Here is a 22,019-nt window from a genome sequence, read left to right as displayed (position 1 = left end):
AACATATCTGTCTGTATGTGATCGATTTTCTCAAAATCTACTGAACGGATTTTTGTACGATTTTTACTAAAAGGTAGTGCAATTCTTGTAAGGTTTAGGTTAATACATTACGGTTTTATGTAAATTGACTGAAACTAACGATTACTGTTGAACGAGTTGTGAAAAATCTCTTGGTTTGGGATTTATGGAAAACCTTATTGACACTGGTTTCCACACGAGCGAAGCCGCGGTCACAACTAGTTTGATATAAATTTTAACTCGATACCTCTACGCATTCCTGGGAAAGAGGGTATTGACAGAGAGACGGACAACAAACTCTAGGGGTTTCTTTAGAGTTACGGAACTCTAAAGGTAATATTGTGTCTATGCTTTGTGAATCATCGCTTGATTTAACGGTTAAGGAAAATGTAAGAAAACCTGCATACCTAAGAAGTTCTCTACAAGAATATCGAAGGTATGTGCAGTCCCTCACTGCGTGCTGGACTAACCTAAACCCTCTCAATAAAGGAGGAGCAGTGGACAGCATTATATACTGATGTGGCGGTACAATTAGTATACACCGCCATCTCGTCAACATCAATGGAACTACGAGAAGACCTGGTATTGACACAACAGTAGTGATTTAACGCATAGCAATCACGTCGAGGTCACCAGTATAGCGGCGTAAAGGTAGACACCGCTGTAGAGGAACAGATGGTTGCGTTCCTCTATCGAGGGGCCGCGGCCGGTCACAAACATCGAGCTGTCTGGGTATCTTCCCCTTCCATGAAGGAACGCAACCATCTGTTCCTCTATAGCGGCGTCTACCTTTACGCCGCTAAACTTTCATTGCTGGGCACGGGCCTCCTCTACTACTGAAAGTGCCTTAGTCCACCAGGCTATAATGCGTATTAGTAGATTTCCCAAATTCCTATAGAGCACTTCTCAGGTATGCAGATTTCCTCACGATGTTTCCCTTCACCGTTAAAGCAATCGATAATTCAGAAATACATAACTAGAAAAGTCGGAGGTGCGTTGGGTTTTGAACCTGCGGACATTCGTCTCAGCAGTCCATTCCCAATTAGGCTATCACCACTACAAGGCTGGTATATTATAATTTTACCCCTATTTGTTCCAGAAGCGGCAACAATGACTTGAGCAATGAAACAGCGCCATCTACTGGTCAGGTGAGATGCTACGATGCCTCGTTTGAAGTACGCTTCAGTGGTGCGCGGAGTGGTCATCCTCGCTCTTTTTTGTCTGTGGCTCCAGATAATATTGTCTGCGGGTAGCGGGAATGGGGGTACAGGATATCGGGATGGAGGTGAGTTACTTTGAACTAATTTTGTTTTTGCCATTTGTTGGGTTATGACTATATCACTACATAGTATAAAACAAAGTCGCTTTCACTGTCCCTACATTTGTATGCTTAAATCTTTAAAACTACACAACGGATTTTGATGCGGTTTTTTTTAATAGACAGAGTGATTCAAGAGGAAGGTTTATATATATAATAACATCCATTAAATAGTGGAGAAATATTGCACCCGTGCGAAGCCGGGGCGGGTCGCCAGTTTGAAATAAAATTGAGTAAGATTTCTTTAATTTAAATTTTAATTCGTACGCTAAACGATCTGTTCAATACATATTTTGACACAGAAGACAACAACGACACTTGACGGATATCAAAAGAAACATAATACGTTTACAACGACACCTTTAAATTTATCTTTATTCAACACCATTAAAACTGTATCGACCCCTTTAGTGGAGAAATGTTGGTTTTTGCAAGAAAAAATCAAGGCCTACTACTACTGGACAAAAGACTGAACATTTCATGTCTCAGGATGACGAGCGCCAAATACCAAATACTTTGTAATTCAAGGTGTTGGATGGTGTTTCTGCTGTTTATGGGCGGTCAGATCGGGCGATCAGGCGAACGGCAAGCTCGTCTCGTCATTCAAAGCAATAAACAAAACATAAAAACTATCAACATGTATGAATTTAATGGATGATAGAAAATCAGAATTATGAATAAATTTGACCAAAAATATATTTTTTAGGGATAATTTTGACATATTTTTTTTTGCCACATATGTGTTCAGTAGAAGCAAATAACGCAATTTTATATATTTGCTAATTAAAAACTAGTCATGTATAAAATACAAACAGGCCGGCATAACTGTGGCGACTGGCGAGGAGCAATATGTTATCAGTTCATACAATTTGATAGTTTATTATGTCATGTCATTCATTAAATAATCATTTCTTACGCATGTTTAGTATTCATTGATGAACGGCAATCTGACGTGTGATCTACATAAAATTGTAAGTTGTGTCCATTTTTATGCAGGATTTGTGATTTTTCTAACTCATAACTTGTCCATATACATATAAATAAAAAAAAAATGCAAATTTAGGTTTTACCTCGTCTATATACGATTTATTTTAAATTAATAAATGTTGGTTTATAAGCGTTTAATCGAATAAGGTTGCATCTGCATTTATGTTGTAAGGAACGGTCACCGAACTTTGACGCCAAACGTGACGTTTTTGTTAAAATGTGTGAGATTTTGGTCAAAACAATTTAGTCTGTATACTTTATATACAAAGTCGAAATTAGATTGGCCATATAATATTTTAACAATATTTAGGCAATAGAATTTATTATTTTGATATAAATTGCATTCTTAATATCTGAGGACTAGCTTTTGCTCGCGGCTCCGCCCGCGTTGTAAAGTTTTTCAGGCTAAGGTTTTCCATTATAAAAGTAGTAGTTTCCCGGGAGCCTATGTTCTTCCCAGGGTTTCAAACTGTCTCCATACCCAATTTCATCTTAATACGTTGGGTAGTTTTTGAGTTTAAGACGTTCAGGCAGACGGATGCAGCGGGGGACTTTGTTTTATAATATATTTTTATAGAACTTTTTAAGAGGAACAATCCCGTCATACATAATTGTTGCATAACTTTAACCGTTTACGCAGCGCACGCAACGGAAGCTCTCAAAACTAATAATTTTCTCCGTTTTTGCAACATGTTTCATTACTGCTGCGGTCCCATTGGTCATAGCGTGATGATATATAGCCTATAGCACTCCAGGACCAAAGGGCTATCCAACACAAAAAGATTTTTTCAGTTCAAATCAGTAGTTCCTGAGATTAGCCATTACTGTTCCGCTCCTATTGGTCATAGCGTGATGATATATAGCTTATAGCGGTCCACAAATAAAGGGCTATCCAACACAAAACGAATTTTTCAGTTGAAATCGGTAGTTCCTGAGATTAGCCATTACTGCTCCGCTCCTATTGGTCATAGCGTGATGATATATAGCTTATAGCGGTCCACAAATAAAGGGCTATCCAACACAAAACGAATTTTTCAGTTGAAACCGGTAGTTCCTGAGATTAGCCATTACTGCTCCGCTCCTATTGGTCATAGCGTGATGATATATAGCTTATAGCGGTCCACAAATAAAGGGCTATCCAACGCAAAAAGAATTTTTCAGTTTGGACCGGTAGTTCCTGAGATTAGCGCGTTCAAACAAACAAACAAACAAACAAACTCTTCAGCTTTATATAATAGTATAGATAATAACGCTCGCCGAACGTTAAAATTCAAAAATCGAACGTTTTTGTATTCTATATTCAAATTCTTGTCAAAAACATGTTTTTCGAATGTTTTCAAATATAATTTACAAAAAGATTAAAAACGTGGAACGAATATTTTTATCTTTATGTTCTTTGTAAGATAAATTTAAATTGTTATTTAGTAACTAACGTTTACTCGCGGCTTCGCTTGGAATTCGGTTTTTGCCAATAATAAAAACATAATCCATACTTATAAAGGCGAAAGTAACTCTCTTATTTCTCACGGTTAATGAACTGATTTTGATGAAGTTTGGTACGGAGAAGCTTCAACTCCAAGAAAAGACTATTTCAATTTATCACTAGCTTTCGCTCGCGGTTCCACCTGCGTTAACGACAGACTAGCATTCAAGGGTTATTATTAAAAAAATATTAATTAATTATCAATATTGTTATACATGCAGTTATAAGTATAGCGTGCTGCGTTCACGCCTTGTCGATGGGCTAATAAATTAGTGCGTTACGAGCCAGCGTGTGTTTCACTCGTGTCCCGTATTGCATACTTAACAACTATCGAAGTAGTATTTGTGATTATTGCGAAAAATATATTTTTATATTAGTATCGATCAAAAACAAAGTAATGGAGGCCATTAAAATACCGGTGTTAATTTTATGAGTGATATAAAGGTTAGTATAGACTAGAACGTTCGCCATTTTCAAACATGGAGTTTTGTTGAACTGATTTTATGATCGACTCGGAGGGAGGTGCGCGGGCCGAGGAATGAACAAGGGTGGATCACTTTAGATAAAGCCTTGTGTTTACAGGGGCTTTGTGTGGTGCAGGACTTTCGTTCAATACGTGAACGTTTTTTTCCTAACTTAATGAAAATTCGTACCCGCGTCAAAGGGAATGAAGGGAGTAGTTACTTGTTCAACTTCACATGGTGTCAGAGGTTAATGTTGACTTGTCGGGAACTCTTTTTCCTCATACGTGAGAGTCCGCCTGGGTACCACCGCAATGTCTATTTCTGTCAAGCAGTGTGTAGTCACTGTTGTAAGTTTGAAAGACATTGTAGCCAGTGTAACTACTGGACATAATAATAACATCTCATATCTCAGACGAGCGCAGTGGAATACCGAACACTTTGTAATTCAAGGTGTTGGTGTTTCTGCTGTTTATGGATCGTATTGCTTACCATCAGGCGAACGGCAAGCTCGTCTCGTCATTCAAGGCAAAAAAAAAATGACAATATCTGAATGAACGCCCGACGTCATTGTAGTCACGCATCCCAAGGGGCACCCCCCACTTTGATAAGCAGTTCTCTAATCTACGTGTAGCGGTACAATTAGTATACATACCGCCATCTCGTCAACATCAGCGGAACTTCGAGAAGACCCATGTGTTATTGACACAACTATAGTGATTTATCGCATAGCAATCACGCAAGATGGCGACAGACGATCCTGGATTACGATTGCACAATTTGCGCGACGCAGTCTATATGCCACCTCCGAATAGGAACCGTCGGAGGAGCCGCGGCCGGTCACAAACATCTGCCTGACTGGAAATCTTCCCCTACCATAGAGGAATATAACCATCAGTTCCTCTACAGTGGCATCAAACTTTGCGTTGCTATATACGCTTACCTTTAGGCGAGCGGCTCGCTCCTCAAGTTTAAAATGTTATGCCATAGTGAAAGCGCCATGGAATAATAGTTACATAATATGCGGAATCTATATCGCCTGTGCTTCAAAACGTTATATGAAAAGTTTTTAGTGTTGTTTTAATATTTGTATTAAAACAAGTATATTTTTATTAATATAAGTTTTAGAGGAGAGGGTTTATGAATAAAATGCCTTCCTGTATTTTTAGACGATGTACAAATTATACTCCAACTGTGAATGAAAAAACGTATCATTTCATACGTTAGTAATAAGTATGCACTATTTAACTTATTTTTAACTAGTAAATACATTTTATTCGACTGTCATGGCGACCAGAGACCAATAAACTAGATGGCCACGGCGGTCGACGCTCGGGCCGTATCAATACAAGCTGCTAGGGCTTTACAAGTATGTGGCTATAGTAAATAGTGCGCTGTTTTTATGTTAGTCTATGACGCGTCTATTTGTAAAACTTCATTAGTTTTATATATTTAATTTAGATTTATTTTCAATTTGTTTTACAGGTTTCGAATTTACCCATGATCCTATAAAGTTGAAAGGACTTCTCATTAAAAAACATACTACTGTTTATGAAGGTTATTTTTATTATTTTGGGTATATTTTTTCTTGGGTTTTTTGTTAGTAAGTTATTGTATTTGGTAGATAATAAAATAAAGTTTTGGTGGGTTAGTTTTGTCCTTTTTTTTCATGTAAAAATTATTTAGTTATCAGTTGGTACTAATAAGTTTTATTGGTGTTCATGTTGTGGATAAATTAATATTTTAATTAAATAGCATTTTAGTGGGAATTAAAAAGAAATAGACAAGTATTGAGAAATGTATATCGTTATTTCAGCATTGTTTTTTTCTAAAACTTTTACGGCATTTTTTATAGTCTTGCATTACTTTTCATTCCTTGCGTTGGTTTCATTATTCATTATAATTCTTATTATTTTTAGTGTCATATTTACGTTATCTTTATTTGTACTTTAATTTATTTAAACAAACTGTTAATTGGCCTTTTTTGATTTAACCATTACTGAACTCTGTATCTACAACTTTTGGGTTTTTAAAAAATCACAGTGAAAAGTAAGGCTCCGTTTCATGTTACGGGCGTTTATAGCGCATATACTAAAGAATTACATACATCGCACTCTTAATAAAATAATTACCCATTCCAAAATTGCCTATTTGTGGGAATCGTCAAACAACCAATTTCTGTTTGCGACCTTTTGGTTTTTTCCCTTTTTTTTCATCCTAAAGTTTTCTTATTTACCTATCTTTAATAAGCTCAATTTTATAGCAACTTCAAAAAAAAAGGTGCAAATAAAATTAGTTTTCCCACGACTGCCACAAATTAACAAGTTCGAAATAGGTCATTAATTTATTAAGAGTGCGACATATTATTGCAAATTCGAAATAATTTATACATGTTTAAATAAAAATGTGCGTTTGATTTGTTGCAATACGATTCGCTTGTCATTTAAATGGGTACTAACTACTTAGATGATGTTAAAATCTTGTATTTTCCTTCTACTTAATGAAAATGATATCCTATTTTTTTTCTACTCTGATTGAAACTAACCTAGTTTGAAATTTATAATATTAAACTCTTCATAACATACTAAAGTATGAAACAACTTTGGGCGGGAGTTGACTTGAGTTTTACTCTTGCGTAAGTTACTTACTAATGATTTACTAATGTAAAAAACTTACGCAAATTAAATTATGTTGTGTAAGCTGTAAAGCAGTGCCGAAGGGTCCATATTATCGATTACTACCAGCTTCTATTTATGTCAAATTTTGTAGAATCTAATTATCATTAGAACGGCAAACCGCATTTATGCATATTAGTACCTATATGTTGTTGGCTTCACTTTCGGAAAATTTCACCTTTAGTGCTGTAAAAACTAAATACTTAACAGTAACCAGCTTACGCAGTTTACATTAGAGAATTATCGTAACTTACGCAAATAAAACTTACAAATGTAAAACCTAATAACACAAAAAAAAAATCTTTATTTTAATTAACCTATTTTTTTCTAATTAATATTCCGGGAATTCAATCTCTCCATTAATAAAATTAACCGTAATTATTTTTCTCTAATTAATCTTCCAGATACTAATTCAATAAAGGAACAATTGGTTACATTTCCACCATTCACACCTGTGACAGGTTTGGTTGTTTAAAAATGTTATTCTATTTTTATTTGTTAGTTATTTAATTGGGCTTTACAATGTATTTTTGTTTTTGTTATATTTAAAATTGGTTTTCATTTGTAATTATGTTTTTAATTGTTATTTTTATTTTGTGTTCGTAATTTTTATTGTTATTTGTTTCCATAAATGTGGGGATTATGGGCTTTTGTGTTTTAATTTTATGTTATTTTTTTAGTTTTATTTTATGTTGTTTTTTGGTATATTATTCGGTATCTAATAGTAATTAGCTTGTAGTTCACGTAAAACGAGATATTAAACCTAACACTAATTGATTTAAGGTTACATTTCCTCTGAAGTGTCAAGTACAAATTTCTTTGGCATCCAAGAATGTGGTATCGGCGTATTCTACATACTCGGATTAAATATGACGTTTATATACGACTCATGCCTCGGATATTCGTCGGGTGAGATTTTTAACTAACAGCCGATTCCAAAACGATCCCAATCTCAATCCCCAATCCGATTCCGAATGAACCAATCAAAATAAATAATTTATAAATAGGGCTGCCAAACGTCCGGAATTCCCCGGATTTGTCCTAGTTTGAAGGGCGTCCGCAGACTATCCAGTTTTTAAAAAGTGTTTTTTTAGTTATAGATAAGCGATAAATTGAAATAAATTTTAGTCTAAAATTCCTAATGAACCGGATATAAGAAGGCACGGCAAAATAGTCGACGATCGAATCAAATCGATCGAATTTTGATTTCTATTAAATTGGCTTAGATATCATTACTAGGGCATTTGTTTAACATCGGCTTACCTTTTGAAAAACACTCTTCGCCACTGGTAGAGTATTCATTTATACGAGTATGACTGTAGCTCCTCTGCTGATGGTAAGTGAGGTCTAGATTTTTCGACTGACGAGAGATCAGTAGATAGGACTGTTCGGAAACACATCCCGGAACATCACTAAGATATTACAACCTATGTACGCTGTACGCGGATCTGGTAAGGTCCTCAGCCAAGTCGAGCACCGCACCATCCCTTTCTCGAAGTCACGGCACTTTAAAACCGTCGTTACTTCGTACCCCCTTATTCATAAACGTTATTTATCTAAGGACGGAGCATTGTGATAACAAGTCTGTTTCTCAGTGCTGACGGCATGGCAGCCTTCGCAGTGCGTAGACATAGGGCCGTTGTGATTGGCTAATATTGAGACAACTTGAATCTAGTTGGCTGTCAGATAAACAAAGCTGAGAAACAGACTTGTTGTCACAGCAATTCTCCGTCCTTAGATAAATAACGTCTATGAATAAGGGGGATAATGTTTAAGTAAGGAGTTTGAATTTATAAATACCACCAGCAAACATGCATATTTCTAAGCGTGAAAGGAATGTATTAACCTTTCTATAAGTGTTGAAGATAAAAAAAAAATCTTTATGGTTTCCTTTTTTCGTAGAAATCAGGAAGAAAGGAAAATTAAAGACTAAATAGGTATATGTTGGGTTTGTGATGTTTATTCTATATAACGCATTAACCCGTGAAACATCTGAATGTTTGCCGGCAAACATGACAGCTACATTGACATTTACGTGTGTCACGGGAATATAACCTTATATACTACATAATAAGGTTATTTTTCCGTGACACGCGTAATGTCATGTAGCTGTCATGATTGCCGGCAAACATTCAGATGCTTCAAGATGCGTTTATTTTGAAAACGCTCGTCTATGTGGGTTGTAAAGGGAAAATCGTAATAAACTTTAGTGTACGCGCGCACGGGCGGCCATATTGTCTCCGATCTCGATGCATCAACAATATATCGATGGCGCAAAGTAGTGTTACCCAAAATAATTTTGTTTCTTTTTAGTCCCGGGTAAAAATTAAAGTCCTGTGTTTTTTGCCCGTTAAAGTCTTTGTCGCTTATAGACTGAAAATATCTGGCAACAGTACTCCTAAACTATACACTATAGTGAAACACGGGAAAAACTCCTAAACTATTGTATCTGAAAAGCAATATTCACTTTTTAACATTTTTATCTAGGTAGTTTACTAACAAATCCATAAAAAGTTTTAAATGATTTTTAATGAAGTATTTTTCGTATATTAACTTTTGAATTAATCGGTTTGGTAGGAAACAGTACATTGATAATGAAACGCTAAAAAGCGAATATTGCTATTTTTTCAGATGCGATAATTACTTAGCCATCGATATGTGAGTGCAGAAAGTATATTTTCGAGAGAGAACGTCATTTAAATATAAAAAATGCACTAGAAGCGGTTTTGTGACCGCAAAAAAACCGCCCGTGCGCGCAGAGCCTTAACGCGATGTCACTTTTCTTAGAACTTTTATTGGGAAAATAAAGTTCCTTGTGACCGCAAAAAAACGGTCCGTTGGCGCTTTGCTTTAACGCGATATCCTTTTTATTTTTTTGGATCTTTTATTGGGAAAATTTATCCCCGTATTCACAAACGTTACTTAGCTAAGTACGGAGTACTTTTGATAATAAGTATGTTTGCACTTTCGGCATGACAGTCGCAGTGTGTAGACAGCGCGCTGTGATTGCCTAATATTGATATACAACTTTACTTCAGTTGGCTGTCAGATAAATAAAGTCAAAAAAGACTGAGATTTCCCCTAAGACACTATGCGTTCGGGCGCACTGTGACTTCAAAGTATTGTTTGTGAACACGGTGATAGTGTCGCCTATGAAAAACTTTGGGGGTATATGTTTCCTGGTTAGTGTACGGGTAAATTCGGATTATGGGGTAAGACCGTAGATTAATTTAAAAGAAATTAGTGCCAAACATTAGTAGCTTATTATCAAATGGAACTTCGGGTAATGTTAAAAATATCTGGTTTATTAATAATATTAAATCCGTTCTTACTATTTGATCCGATCTTACCCAACTACAGTCGTTGTTAAATTTTATAGTATTTCAATTAATTTTTGTCTCTTTCTTCCTTACTTACGGCGGCGGCGGATATTTTTTGGTTCACATCCGCGGACGCAAATATCCGTAACATGCCTTCTGTTCGGAGTGAAAGAGACGATATACTGATTAAAACACTCGAGTTTAAAAGGGTATACACATCGCGACGGTCGTATGAACCATACTCTAGTAATTTTTATAAGTGCACGGCCAAGTGAACACACTGCATCTGATGGTAAGAGTGGGGTCCAATAGTGTCGACTGACGAGAGATGATTACCCCTCAGTCGACACATATATGCCGGTCTATTTGGAACCATATACTGTTTTTCGTTCATTGAATGGTTCGGGCGACTGTCGCAACGTGTACGCCCTATGATTTTTGGGATTTTAAAAACGGGAATTTTTTATGGTCTTAATTATTTGTAAAATAACCACCATTTATGTCAGTGTTGTGCAGAAATGTTTTATGTAAAACATGTTAATCAAAAAAAAATTTACAGACTTTTTCGTATTAATGTTACTTGTTAGATATCTAATTATTTTTGTTAACTCAATATTGAAACTTGTATATCTACAATAAATAAAATGTTTCCAATAGAGTAATAAGGCATTACGCAACTTTCACTTAGGTTATATTTTTGCGAAAAAAGTTGTCAAATTCGCACTTTTAAAACTAGATTTTAGATTTAACAAACATTCTAATCAACCAGAATGTCTTGCCCATTCTTCTTTAGAAAACTGCTTTCCGAACTAGTGGTAAAGTTAATTGAATATAAATGTATAACATTTTACGTTCAAATAAATTATTTAATTTAATTTTAATATAGATTTCCATTCTTAATGATGACAGGGAGATAATATAAATATAAAAACAAGTTATTTCGATGTAAATCGTACATAAATCATTTCGGTTAATAACATTTCTGCGCAACACATCGTGCTTACAATAACGCCATCTACAAACTGCCCGTGGTACTAAAGGCAAATTAAATTTTTCAGAAGAGCTGATGAATGCCAACGACACCTCGGAGCATGTCCTGGCGCTGGTGCCGCCAGAACTCCACAAATATTTGACTGTACACCCCAAAATTTTAGCGGTAAGTAGTCTATCTATATATATATATATATATATATATATATATATATATAAAAATGAATCCCTATTTCCCTTGGTCACGCCATCACGCGTGAGCGGCTGGACCGATTTCACTATTTTTTTGTTGTATTTGTTATTGTCAGGAGAAGGTTCTTATGAAAGGAAAAAATTAAAAAAATTGCGCGGACAATTAGAAAATTTTGGCAAACTTAACGAAAATATTTATTTTATATAACTGTAAATTGTTTGAAATAACTGTCAGCGATTGACAGAATGCGCGCTGCAAATTAATAGTTGAGACGGGACAACGTCTGTCGGGTCAACTAGTTACTAATAAAAAACCGGAGAAATAAAGGTTTTGTGTGTGTGGTCCTTGCAGTCAACGCTGAGGAAACCTGTGAATGTGGTACTGGAATCCCCCGGCTTAGCCACTGCAGGATCCTGGTGGATAGTGGGGAAGAAGGAAAAAACTATTTTTCGGATTTCTCCACAATTATTTTTATAAATATACATATTATGAAACAAAGTCCCCTTTTCTATCTGTGTATATGTTATAGATTTTCTCAAAATCCACTGAACGGATTTTTATGAAATTTGGTATGGAGATAGTTTTAAACCCTAGGAAGGTTATAGGATACTTTCTATCCCGGAAACTCCTTTACGCAATCGAAGCCGCGAACAAAAGGTAGTGATATAAAACAAACCGTGAAACAATACAAAAAATAGTTTTATTTAAATTCCTTTATGACATTAAAACCCACAAACTTGAGATCAAAAGTTCTGGCAGTCGTGCGACCGGCTCGCAAGAAGTGCATGCGCATTGTGCAGTTAACACAACAAATTCATGTTTCCCTTTCCAGCAAACTCAACAGAGCGCACAGCGCCGAAGAACACGAGCGACATACTGAAAGCGATCAGGCGGTACAACGACGCGCAGACGATATACAATGAGGATATCTTCGGACCGGTGCAGGAAGACACTGTCATCATCGCGATACAGGTTTGTGAGCGTTTTTAATATTAAAAATTACTCAGTCGCTGCTCGGAGGCGGGAAGTTAGCGGTGTTATACACAAATCTACGTCCTTTTATTGTTAATTTTAATAATAATAATATCAGCCCTGTATTATATACTTGCCCACTGCTGAGAACGGGGTTCCTCTACTACTGAGAGGGATTAGGCCTTAGTCCACCACGCTGGCCTAGTGCGGATTGGTAGACTTCACACACCTTCGAAATTCCTATAGAAAACTCAGATGTGCAGGTTTCCCGATGTTTTCCTTCACCGTTAAAGCGAACGATAAATTCACAAAGAATACACACATGATTTTAGAAAAGTCAGAGTTGTGTGCCCTAGGATTTTGAACCTGCGGACATTCGTTTTGTGTAAAGAGTTAAACAACAAAACGAAATATTTTTGTATGTTACCCTAACACACTTGATTTTGAGCAACCAGAAGGGTACATAAAAACCTTAAAAGAATTAAATAAAAGATGACAACACTCTGTGTAAATGTTGTTTAATTTTAAACTTATTGCCTCATAACAGCAGAAAAGACGCTTAGAAAGTTACTTGTTTGAATTTTAATTAAACAATTGTTATGTAAAGCAGTTCAAAAGTCTTGCTACATCTAAAATTTTAAAAATAATTTTTTGTTCGTTCTTTCTAGTTCCGAGACACAGTGATTAAGTAGATATAAAATTAAAGAGCTGGTTGTAGGATATATTTTTCTCTGCCCAGGTTGCGGACCACCGTAGACAAGGCGTTAAAACCAGCCATAGAGGCCCACGTAAATGTGTCGCGTTCGAGATTAGCTTGCGTAACATGAAATTTGTATGTTAACTATACTCTTGAACCTCTTGATCAGATCTTAATAAAATTTATGCGGGTACCAGCTGGCGAAGGGTGAAATTTTTCTAAAGGTAACCCGGTGTGAAATATTTGGCGTCAGTTAAGATATCGGGAGCAATTTATTGGAAAACAAAAACTAAGACAACGCATTAATCTTGCTTCGAAATCGTCTAACGTTGACATACCTACTAAATTACCTATTATGTGTAAATAATTGAAACATTTATAAAATCGAACAATAAATGTAGATAATTCTCCTTCCATTAATCACAAACATAAGTACTTACCTATTAATTTGTTATAAAAGCAACAAAAGTAAGTATTAAAATTATAACCACACTACCTCCAAATAAATATCTGTTCTTTTTTTCAAAATAAAACTTTAAATGTAATTACCCCATATAGAAATAGGTATCACGATCGTCAAACAGACCAACAGTTTAAATATACTTTCATGATAAACGTATATAATTATCAATTAAAATAATAAAGAAAGGTTATTCGTTAACTTTTGCTTGTATCGTTTTAAATTCAGTAAAATATAATAAGTAAGTACTTATTTTCTTCTAACACATATTTTGTGTCTAAAATCAAAACTTTCAGATCTACTTTTAATATTTAACCATCTAAATACTAATATGTGAAATTACAGACTAATAATATACTTACGTAAAGGTAGACATTAAACTGATCACAGGTAGTTAATTCTATTATAATACATATTTACTTGTAGTTTCTAAATAAACAAAGCGCTGGTTACTTAATATCACAAAACTATCAAAAAATAAAATGAATATGACAATTTACAAACACCGCAACTTAGTAGCATAATAAATTATGACGTTTAATGGACGTAAAAGTGACAACTATACAAAGTCGGTTAACGTGAAGCCGAAAATGCTCGGGTTACCTTTGCCCATATCTTCCGCGCGATTCCGACAAACACTGGCATAGAAAGTCATACAAAGTGCTGCCATCTATATTAAAAACATACTACGACATTAAGCCGCTTGACAGCGGGTTACCTTGCGCCAGTGGCGTCACAATTTCACTTTGGTAACGGAATTTCTGGGGAACTAAATACAAAGTGCGCCATCTATCGTTATTTAAAATAGGTAATCGATATCGATTAAATTAACAAACAATGGGCTATTCGCCGATAGATGTCATTATTAAGTGATCATTAATTAATAAGTTAAGCTATTATAATTATTGTCCACTGTCTGGTATGTTGTAAATTTATATTTGCCTATTAAATATTTTGTTTAGTATTACCGAAAACCTAAAAGGGAAGCCGATGGGAATCGGCTTGTATGGACGCTTCGCCACTGGCGGGTACACCTTTTGATAATAACTTATCCAATAAATAGCCCAAAGCTATGTAAGAATGAAACTCCTGGTCACATAATATGATATTATACATCTATTACTTGCACCCAATTAAGTCAAATACCCACATAACTTCGCCATGGTTATGTTAGTTGCGAAAAAAATACATCAAATACTTATCTTTTAACGCTTGATTAGTTTAGTCAGTAGTTTGCAGTTCGTCGATTGTGAATCGACTTTTGAGATCAATTTTGATATGAATTGTTCACTTGTTTTAGTGAGCATTGACCTATTCAGTTGGCAAACGAAAATATGCCTTGTGATGTTTAAGCCATATGATATTCTGGATAAACTTTATTTAAGATTTGAAACCCATTATACAAACAGTATTATTTGCACGCGACTCGAGTTTTTGCTTGTTTCTGTCCGTGCAAAACTAATATAAAATCTAGCAAAACTAATATAAAAATAAATATTTCTTTGTACTTATGCTATGCGTTCCTATACCGTTATGCCATTGAGATATAACATTGTAAATTTATTTCTTGCATTTGTGAGTCTCTTATAGTCATAGGAAATTTAAATTACAGTGGCTGGCGTGCGTGCTGTACACGCTAAAATCTAAACACACTTAACTGATTTCCATGAAATTCCGACTTTGTTAATTCCATCTTTAAAAATAGAATGGTTTTAATTCGATAGGTGGTGCTGTTGTCTAGATGTAAAATATTACAACGTAATCCACGTGCCCATTAGTTTCAAATAAAAATACTTATTTTTTGCGGCTTAATTATGTGTAGTTTTTACTTATGAACTGATATTTCATCGGACATGCGCCCGAGGCATTACGACTAAAGTGGTTTTACCTTGTTTGAGATGGTTCAACAGCGTAGAGAATTTAATCTTATAAGTAATTAGTATTTGTAGTAGAAATCCCAACAATTGTCTGTATATCCTTTATTTTATTTCTACCTATTTTCTGAACTTTAAGTAGATACAATATTTTAAACCATACAGTTTCAAAACTTTTGTTACAGCGATAGAAATTGATACGCATATATTAAACCCTCTACGATTGAAGTCAACTGTTTATGCACTTTACCTCTTCTTTTTTAAACAAGCTTTGCTTGTGGATACAAGTTTAACTAATTTCGTTTCTCGATTTTTGGCATACTAGCACGGTAAGCAAATGCCTCGCACGGATCGTATATCATACGAAATTATAATACTTATGATTGAGAGTCCCAATTTATGTTCATATGATAAGTAAAGATGTGTGAAGATATTGATCAGATACTGAGATCAGGACGAACATACTATAAGAATGGATTTCGTTTCGTTGTTCGAAAAATTTTGTCGGCTGTAGAAAAATATTTTCCATTAATAAATTTTTGTCCGTTTTACCTATGAAGCAGTAGCGAAGTGTCCATATAACCCGATTCCTGCCGGCTTCCATTTCGAAACTTTTGTAAATTTAAATATCATTAGAACGATTTCCAGATCGCATTTATGCATATTAGTAACTATAGGTATATTATGTTGTGTCGAGTTGCCTTTGAGAAAATTTCACCCCTCGCCGCTGCTATGTAGGTATCATATATCAAAGAAAAACAACTTCTTTGTATCTTAAAATAAACTACTTTACCTGTGTTGCCAATTAATTTTTAAAATAAACACGACAGGCATATCAAATGAAAAACAATTCAATATAACCTGAGGTTATAGTTTTTATTCTTGTTAATTGATTATTCAAGTAAATTGAGGGAAACTAGAAGGATACACAATCTATTTAGATTACTTACTTTAAAATGGTATTTTACTGTTTTGTAGATCAAACCTCAAGAATTATATATGATATACATACTTACTTAATATCGGAATACAATCTCCAGAACAAATCTTTAGTGCACATTAGGTTACTTTTACAATGGCAATAGCACCTATTTGTAAACACATCTTATTAATTCAATCAAATACTGAAAGCATTATTACAAAAATAGCTTTTTAGAAGGAAATTTGTTGAAACAAATCTTTAAAATAAACTTAAAAATCTTTCTTAAAAATCTTTAAAATCTGTAACAAAAACAAACTTCTATGTCAACTCAATCAAAAGAAACAGCAATTTAAGCCGCATGTCTCCAAACTCGCACCTACTCGCAAGGGAATCAAAACATAAGGGTACATCCAGTCGACCTAGAATCTTGAAACTTGGCATAAAGCAGTGTTTTATAGCACACTAGCTTTTGCCCGCGGCTCCGCCCGCGTTATAAAGTTTTTCAGGCTAAAGTTTTCCGTTATAAAAGTAGTAGTTTCCCGGGAGCCTTGTTCTTCCCAGGGTCTCAAACTGTCTCCATACCAAATTTCATCTTAATACGTTAGGTAGTTTTTGAGTTTAACACGTTCAGGCAGACAGATGCAGCGGGGGACTTTGTTTTATAATATATTTTTAGAACTTTTAAGAGGAACAATCCCGTCATACATCATTGTTGCATAACTTTAATCGTTTACGCAGCGCACGCAACGGAAGCTCTCAAAACTAATAATTTTTCCTCGATTTGCAACATGTTTCATTACTGTTCCGCTCCTATTGGTCATAGCGTGATTATATATAGTCTATAGCACTCCAGGAACAAAGGGCTATCCAACACAAAAAGATTTGTTCAGTTGAAACCGGTAGTTCCTGAGATTAGACATTACTGCTCCGCTCCTATTGGTCATAGCGTGATGATATATAACTTTGAGCACTCCACAAACAAAGGACTATTCAACACAAAAAGAATTTTTCAGTTTGACGATTCAAATCTAATCTCACAAACTACCGATTGTAGTTTCTGAGATTAGCCATTACTGCTCCGCTCCTATTGGGTATAGCGTGATGATATATAGCCTATAGCACTCCACAAACAAAGGGCTATCCAACACAAAAAGAATTTTTCAGTTCGAACTGGTAGTTCCTGAGATAAGACAATACTGCTCCGCTCTAAATTACAAATAACAATGTTATACAAAACCGATTCTGATGCACATGCCATTGAAGGTATGTACAACATTCACACAATACGAATAACAATTATTATACAATTTTAAAAGAGTAGACACTAGAGTAAATTAAGAGAAACAAAAAAAAAATTTTAAATTAAGTGAGAAAAAAGACATACAATATAAATCTACAAACTAAAATAACAAAAGCGTATTAACTATTCTAATTTGTCAAGCAAGTGACTCAGTGTTTCACTTCTAAACTTGTGCAGTGATGTACCAAATATATCAAGACCATGGTGCTTGGAATTAAGAACATTATATTCATTGCACATTCTAATTATTGGCGAATTAAGTCCAATGTTGGTGCGAACGCGTGGTATGTGAAAAGTCTTTGTAATGGGTTGTCTCGGCAATCTAGTTGGGACAGTAAGGTGAATTTGATTAAGGATATCACTGTTCTTAATCATGCCATTAAGCAATTTGTACAGAAATATTATGTCACTTATTTTACGTCGATCAACTAATGAGTTCATTTTGAAAAATTCCAAACGTGACTTGTAGGTACTGCGGTGACTTATACCGGAAGAACTAAATGCTAAATATCTGGTGAAAGCTCGCTGAATGTTTTCTACTCGTTGAGAATGTATACAATAGAACGGATTCCAAATTAAACTACCATATTCTAAATGACTGCGCACAATAGCATTGTATATAACGATCTTTGTTCTTACATGTTTAAAGTCCCTTGTATTACGCTTTAGAAACCCAAACATTTGTGCAGACTTTTTAACGATTGAATCAACATGTGCTGCAAATCGAAGTTCCTTATCAATTATCACGCCGAGGTCTTTTATTTCGTTGACTGTGACTAACCCTGTATCCTTTATCATGTAATTTGAATGTATGGAGCTTTTCTTCTTAGTAAATTTTATGTGAAAACATTTAGATGGGTTTAGTTCCATAGAATTGTTAGTGCACCAATCTTGGATTCGAAGCAAATCATCTTGAATTTCCTTTGTATCATTTGGTGTGTAAATTGTTTTGTAAATTTTTAGATCATCAGCGAATAACAAACATTTACAGTGGTGTATAACGGAATCAATGTCGTTGATGAATACAGAAAATAAAATTGGGCCAAGATGGGATCCCTGTGGTACTCCAGAAACTGCGTAATATTCATGAGAAGTGAAACCATTAGCCACAACATAATTGAGTCTTTTCGCTAAATAAGATCGAAACCAATGGAGTAGGGATCCTTGTATACCATAATGTTCCAATTTTTCAGTAATAATGCGTGATTCACTTTATCAAAGGCGCTGGTAAAATCTGTATAGATCGCGTCTACTTCACGACCTCTGTCGAGTTCCCGTGATATGTCAGAGACATATGAAGTTAGATTGGTCATAGTGGAGTGGCCAGTTCTAAAGCCATGTTGGTTAGGCGCTAAGAGTGGATCAATATGGCGTGACAATACAGAACAGACAAGTGATTCAAAAAGTTTTGAGAAGCAGGACAGAATTGCTATAGGACGATAGTTCTTAGCTTCGTTTTGACTGCCCTGTTTATGTAGCGGAACAACTCTCGCCTTCTTCCATTCACCCGGGAAAATACCATCCTTGAGAGACCTATTAAAAATATGAGTTAATGGCAGAGTCAACACAGATCCACATCGCTTAACAAATACAGTGGGTATTTTGTCCGGACCAGCACCTTTGAAAGAGTCTAGTTGTTTTATTACTTTAAGTGTTTCGCGTTCCGTTATTTGTATATCATATAAACTATTATTGTTTCGAATAATATTATTAATAGTATTTGGTATAGCGTGATCAGTATGACTGTGAGATGATGTAAATTGTTGAGCCAAAATATTTGCGATTTCAGGGCCGGTAGTCGCGACATTATTTTCATTACGGATACTCGTAGGAAAGATAGACAAATTTTTGTTTTGGCTTTGAGATAGCTCCAGAAATATCTTGGATTTTTGGCAAAGTATCTTCAGTTGTCGCGATATGCCGAGAGTGACAGAACTTGTATAGTTTTTTTACAGTAACTCCGAACAATCTCCAAAGAAATTAAGTCACGAGGGTTTTTGTATTTGCGATATTGTTTCATTAGTTTATCTTTCTCAGAAAGTCGTTTAATTAGTGCGTAACTAAACCAGGGTGGATACTTTTGTTTATTATTTTTGTGTTTCGGTACATATTTATTTATAATGTCATTAATATATTGGTAAAACACTGATACAATTGCATCGACGTCATTACAAGCAGAAAATGCTGCAATCCAGTCTACAAGTTTCAAATCGGCCTTAATATTTGTGTAATCGGCTTTGAAGTAGTTTAAATTATTGCTTCTATGATTTAGGGATTGATTTAATTTCAATAAATTTATGCACACATTTATACAAGGGTGATGAATATCAACATTGCAAAGGGGGTCAGTTGATTCTTCTACTACTATATTTGGTAGGTTGCTGAGGACTAAGTCTAATGTTTTACTATTTACATTCATTACATTATTAAACTGATACAGATTATTCAACGACATGAAATCAATAAATGGATATCCTAAAGAGTTGTTATAATTGCTTGGTATAGTGTAAGAATATTCGGTGTTAGATGACCATTTAATAAAGCTTAAATTAAAATCGCCTATAATTAAAACATTATCAAAAGCAGCCATAACATTGTTTACATTATGAATAAACTTATTGAGAGTTGCTAAATGTATTGGCGGAGGTAGGTACACAACACAAATTGCGACTTTTCTAACAGAGTTTGTAAAAATTAGGTCAACAATAACCCATAGATCCTCGCAATCGCTCTCCCAAGTTTCGACACGAGTTGACGGAATGCTACGATCCAGGGCCAGAAGGACTCCGCCTCCATTCTTTTTTGGGTTGTTAACGCTTGAACGATCGCGGCGGTGCACAATGTACCTATTATCAATAAATTCACTATCTTTTATGTTTGAGTTCAGCCAAGTTTCTGTAAATGCTATAAAATGGTACTTGGATTGCAGCACATTATTGTAAATATAATTCGTCTTCGTCCGAATACCTCGAACGTTTTGATAATAAATATTGAGAGAATTGAATTTTAAAACAATAATATATCGCAGTTTTTCCGTAAAATAGATTTGAAAAATAAGATAACAACATTGGTTACGTTAGGAGCTTCAAACTGTCCATATTGCGAATAGTAATTGCACTACATGACTCATCCTTTCGAACATAAATACGTCCGTTGCGGACCCAAACGAATTTGAAGTTCACATCTTTGCATTTTTTACGCGTGGCAGCGTGCAGCGCTTCATTGTTGGGAGTCAAATGTTCAGCAACGAAAACCGGTGTTATAGTTCCAGCTAGTCCTAAGTGATGTGAGTTCAACTTGTCAGTCGCGTTCTTCTTGTTGAACCTAACTACTGCGGCAAGTATGGAGTCTCGAAGACGTGGACTGCGCATTTTAACTATAACAGTGCGAGGCTTGTCATTCTGCTTCATAAGTTTTGCTACACGTGTAGTATGAAGAATATCGTCTTCACTCACTGGGTTGTCAATGGATCTAGATAGTTGTATCACGGTATTAACTAGATTTTCAGTGCGATGCTCTGGAATTCCATTAATTTCCAAATTAGATCCCCTCATGTGTTGCTCCACTGCACATAGTCGATTGGACAGATCTGTAACTGTGGATTGAAGCAAGGCATTATCGGTTTCGAGTTTGCATATAACAGTAGATTTTTCTTCCACTATGCTCTTGAGGTCTTCATACTGTCTATTGAAGAAATCCATTGCTTCTCTAAAACTCGACATTTCCTGTTTTATTGCTATTTTATTTGTTGTTCATTTTCCAATCAAATTACCATAACTATGACTCGATTGTCGTGATGGTTGAACTTTTACTTATATACGTACAGATTTGTACGGAACCCTCGGTGCGCGAGTCCGACTCGCACTTGGCCGGTTTTTAAAAGTAAAAATATTTTGATAGTGTGTTGTGTTTAAATCGATTGTCGCTTCAAACTAGAAATGTTAATAAATCTTCCTTGCACAATATTATTTTTAGTCGTCATTGTCTTTATTTAGTACACTAACTGCAATTCCGGCAAGATTAAATGCTCTTTTGAGAAGAATTTCAAAAATTATTTCATAGCGGCCAACCTACGTTATGTTGGGAATTTTATGTCTCTAGCTTAGAGCCATTAGTATAGGATGCGCGTTGTCTGTCAATGAGTGTTAAAAATGTTATAAAATAAATACCTACTAAAGACAATGTAGATAATTTTCGTATACACGTAGATATACAATTTCTATTGTATTTGATGTACCTTTAACCTCCTACTTCAGATGATCATTTGAATACAATACCTCTGTACCTGGAAAAAACTGTCATATACAACATAACCGGATTGTAGTAAAAAATAACATATTTAATAGAAT

The 22,019-nt window shown here is 35.0% G+C and overlaps 3 protein-coding genes across 6 annotated transcripts in view; 2 read left to right on the top strand and 1 right to left on the bottom strand.

Annotated features, from left to right (window-relative positions):
• Positions 1-22,019, top strand: part of LOC115450006 (pyrokinin-1 receptor) — an 83,416-nt gene that overhangs the window by 37,267 nt on the left and 24,130 nt on the right. The gene's annotated exons all lie outside the window — the stretch shown is intronic.
• LOC119190479 lies at positions 1,088-12,419 on the top strand. Of its 3 annotated transcripts, none has more exons than XM_037442455.1 (4): positions 1,088-1,303; positions 5,753-5,824; positions 11,321-11,418; positions 12,278-12,419. In XM_037442455.1, the coding sequence occupies exons 1-4, from the start codon at positions 1,180-1,182 to the stop codon at positions 12,323-12,325; spliced, it is 342 nt and encodes a 113-aa protein (XP_037298352.1). In that variant the 5' UTR covers positions 1,088-1,179; the 3' UTR covers positions 12,326-12,419. The 3 variants fall into 3 exon arrangements, with proteins under 3 accessions (XP_037298352.1, XP_037298354.1, XP_037298353.1); XM_037442456.1 differs by lacking the exon at positions 5,753-5,824 and adding an exon at positions 7,347-7,403 and having other exon boundaries at positions 1,091-1,303; XM_037442457.1 differs by lacking the exon at positions 5,753-5,824 and having other exon boundaries at positions 1,090-1,303.
• LOC115449995 lies at positions 20,742-21,371 on the bottom strand. Its single transcript, XM_030177893.1, has one exon. The coding sequence runs from the start codon at positions 21,369-21,371 to the stop codon at positions 20,742-20,744; it is 630 nt and encodes a 209-aa protein (XP_030033753.1).

The sequence above is a fragment of the Manduca sexta genome, chromosome 24, assembly GCF_014839805.1.
Source record: "Manduca sexta isolate Smith_Timp_Sample1 chromosome 24, JHU_Msex_v1.0, whole genome shotgun sequence".
Classification (NCBI taxonomy): Eukaryota; Metazoa; Arthropoda; class Insecta; order Lepidoptera; family Sphingidae; genus Manduca; species Manduca sexta.
This window is presented reverse-complemented; position numbering and strand designations above follow the sequence as displayed.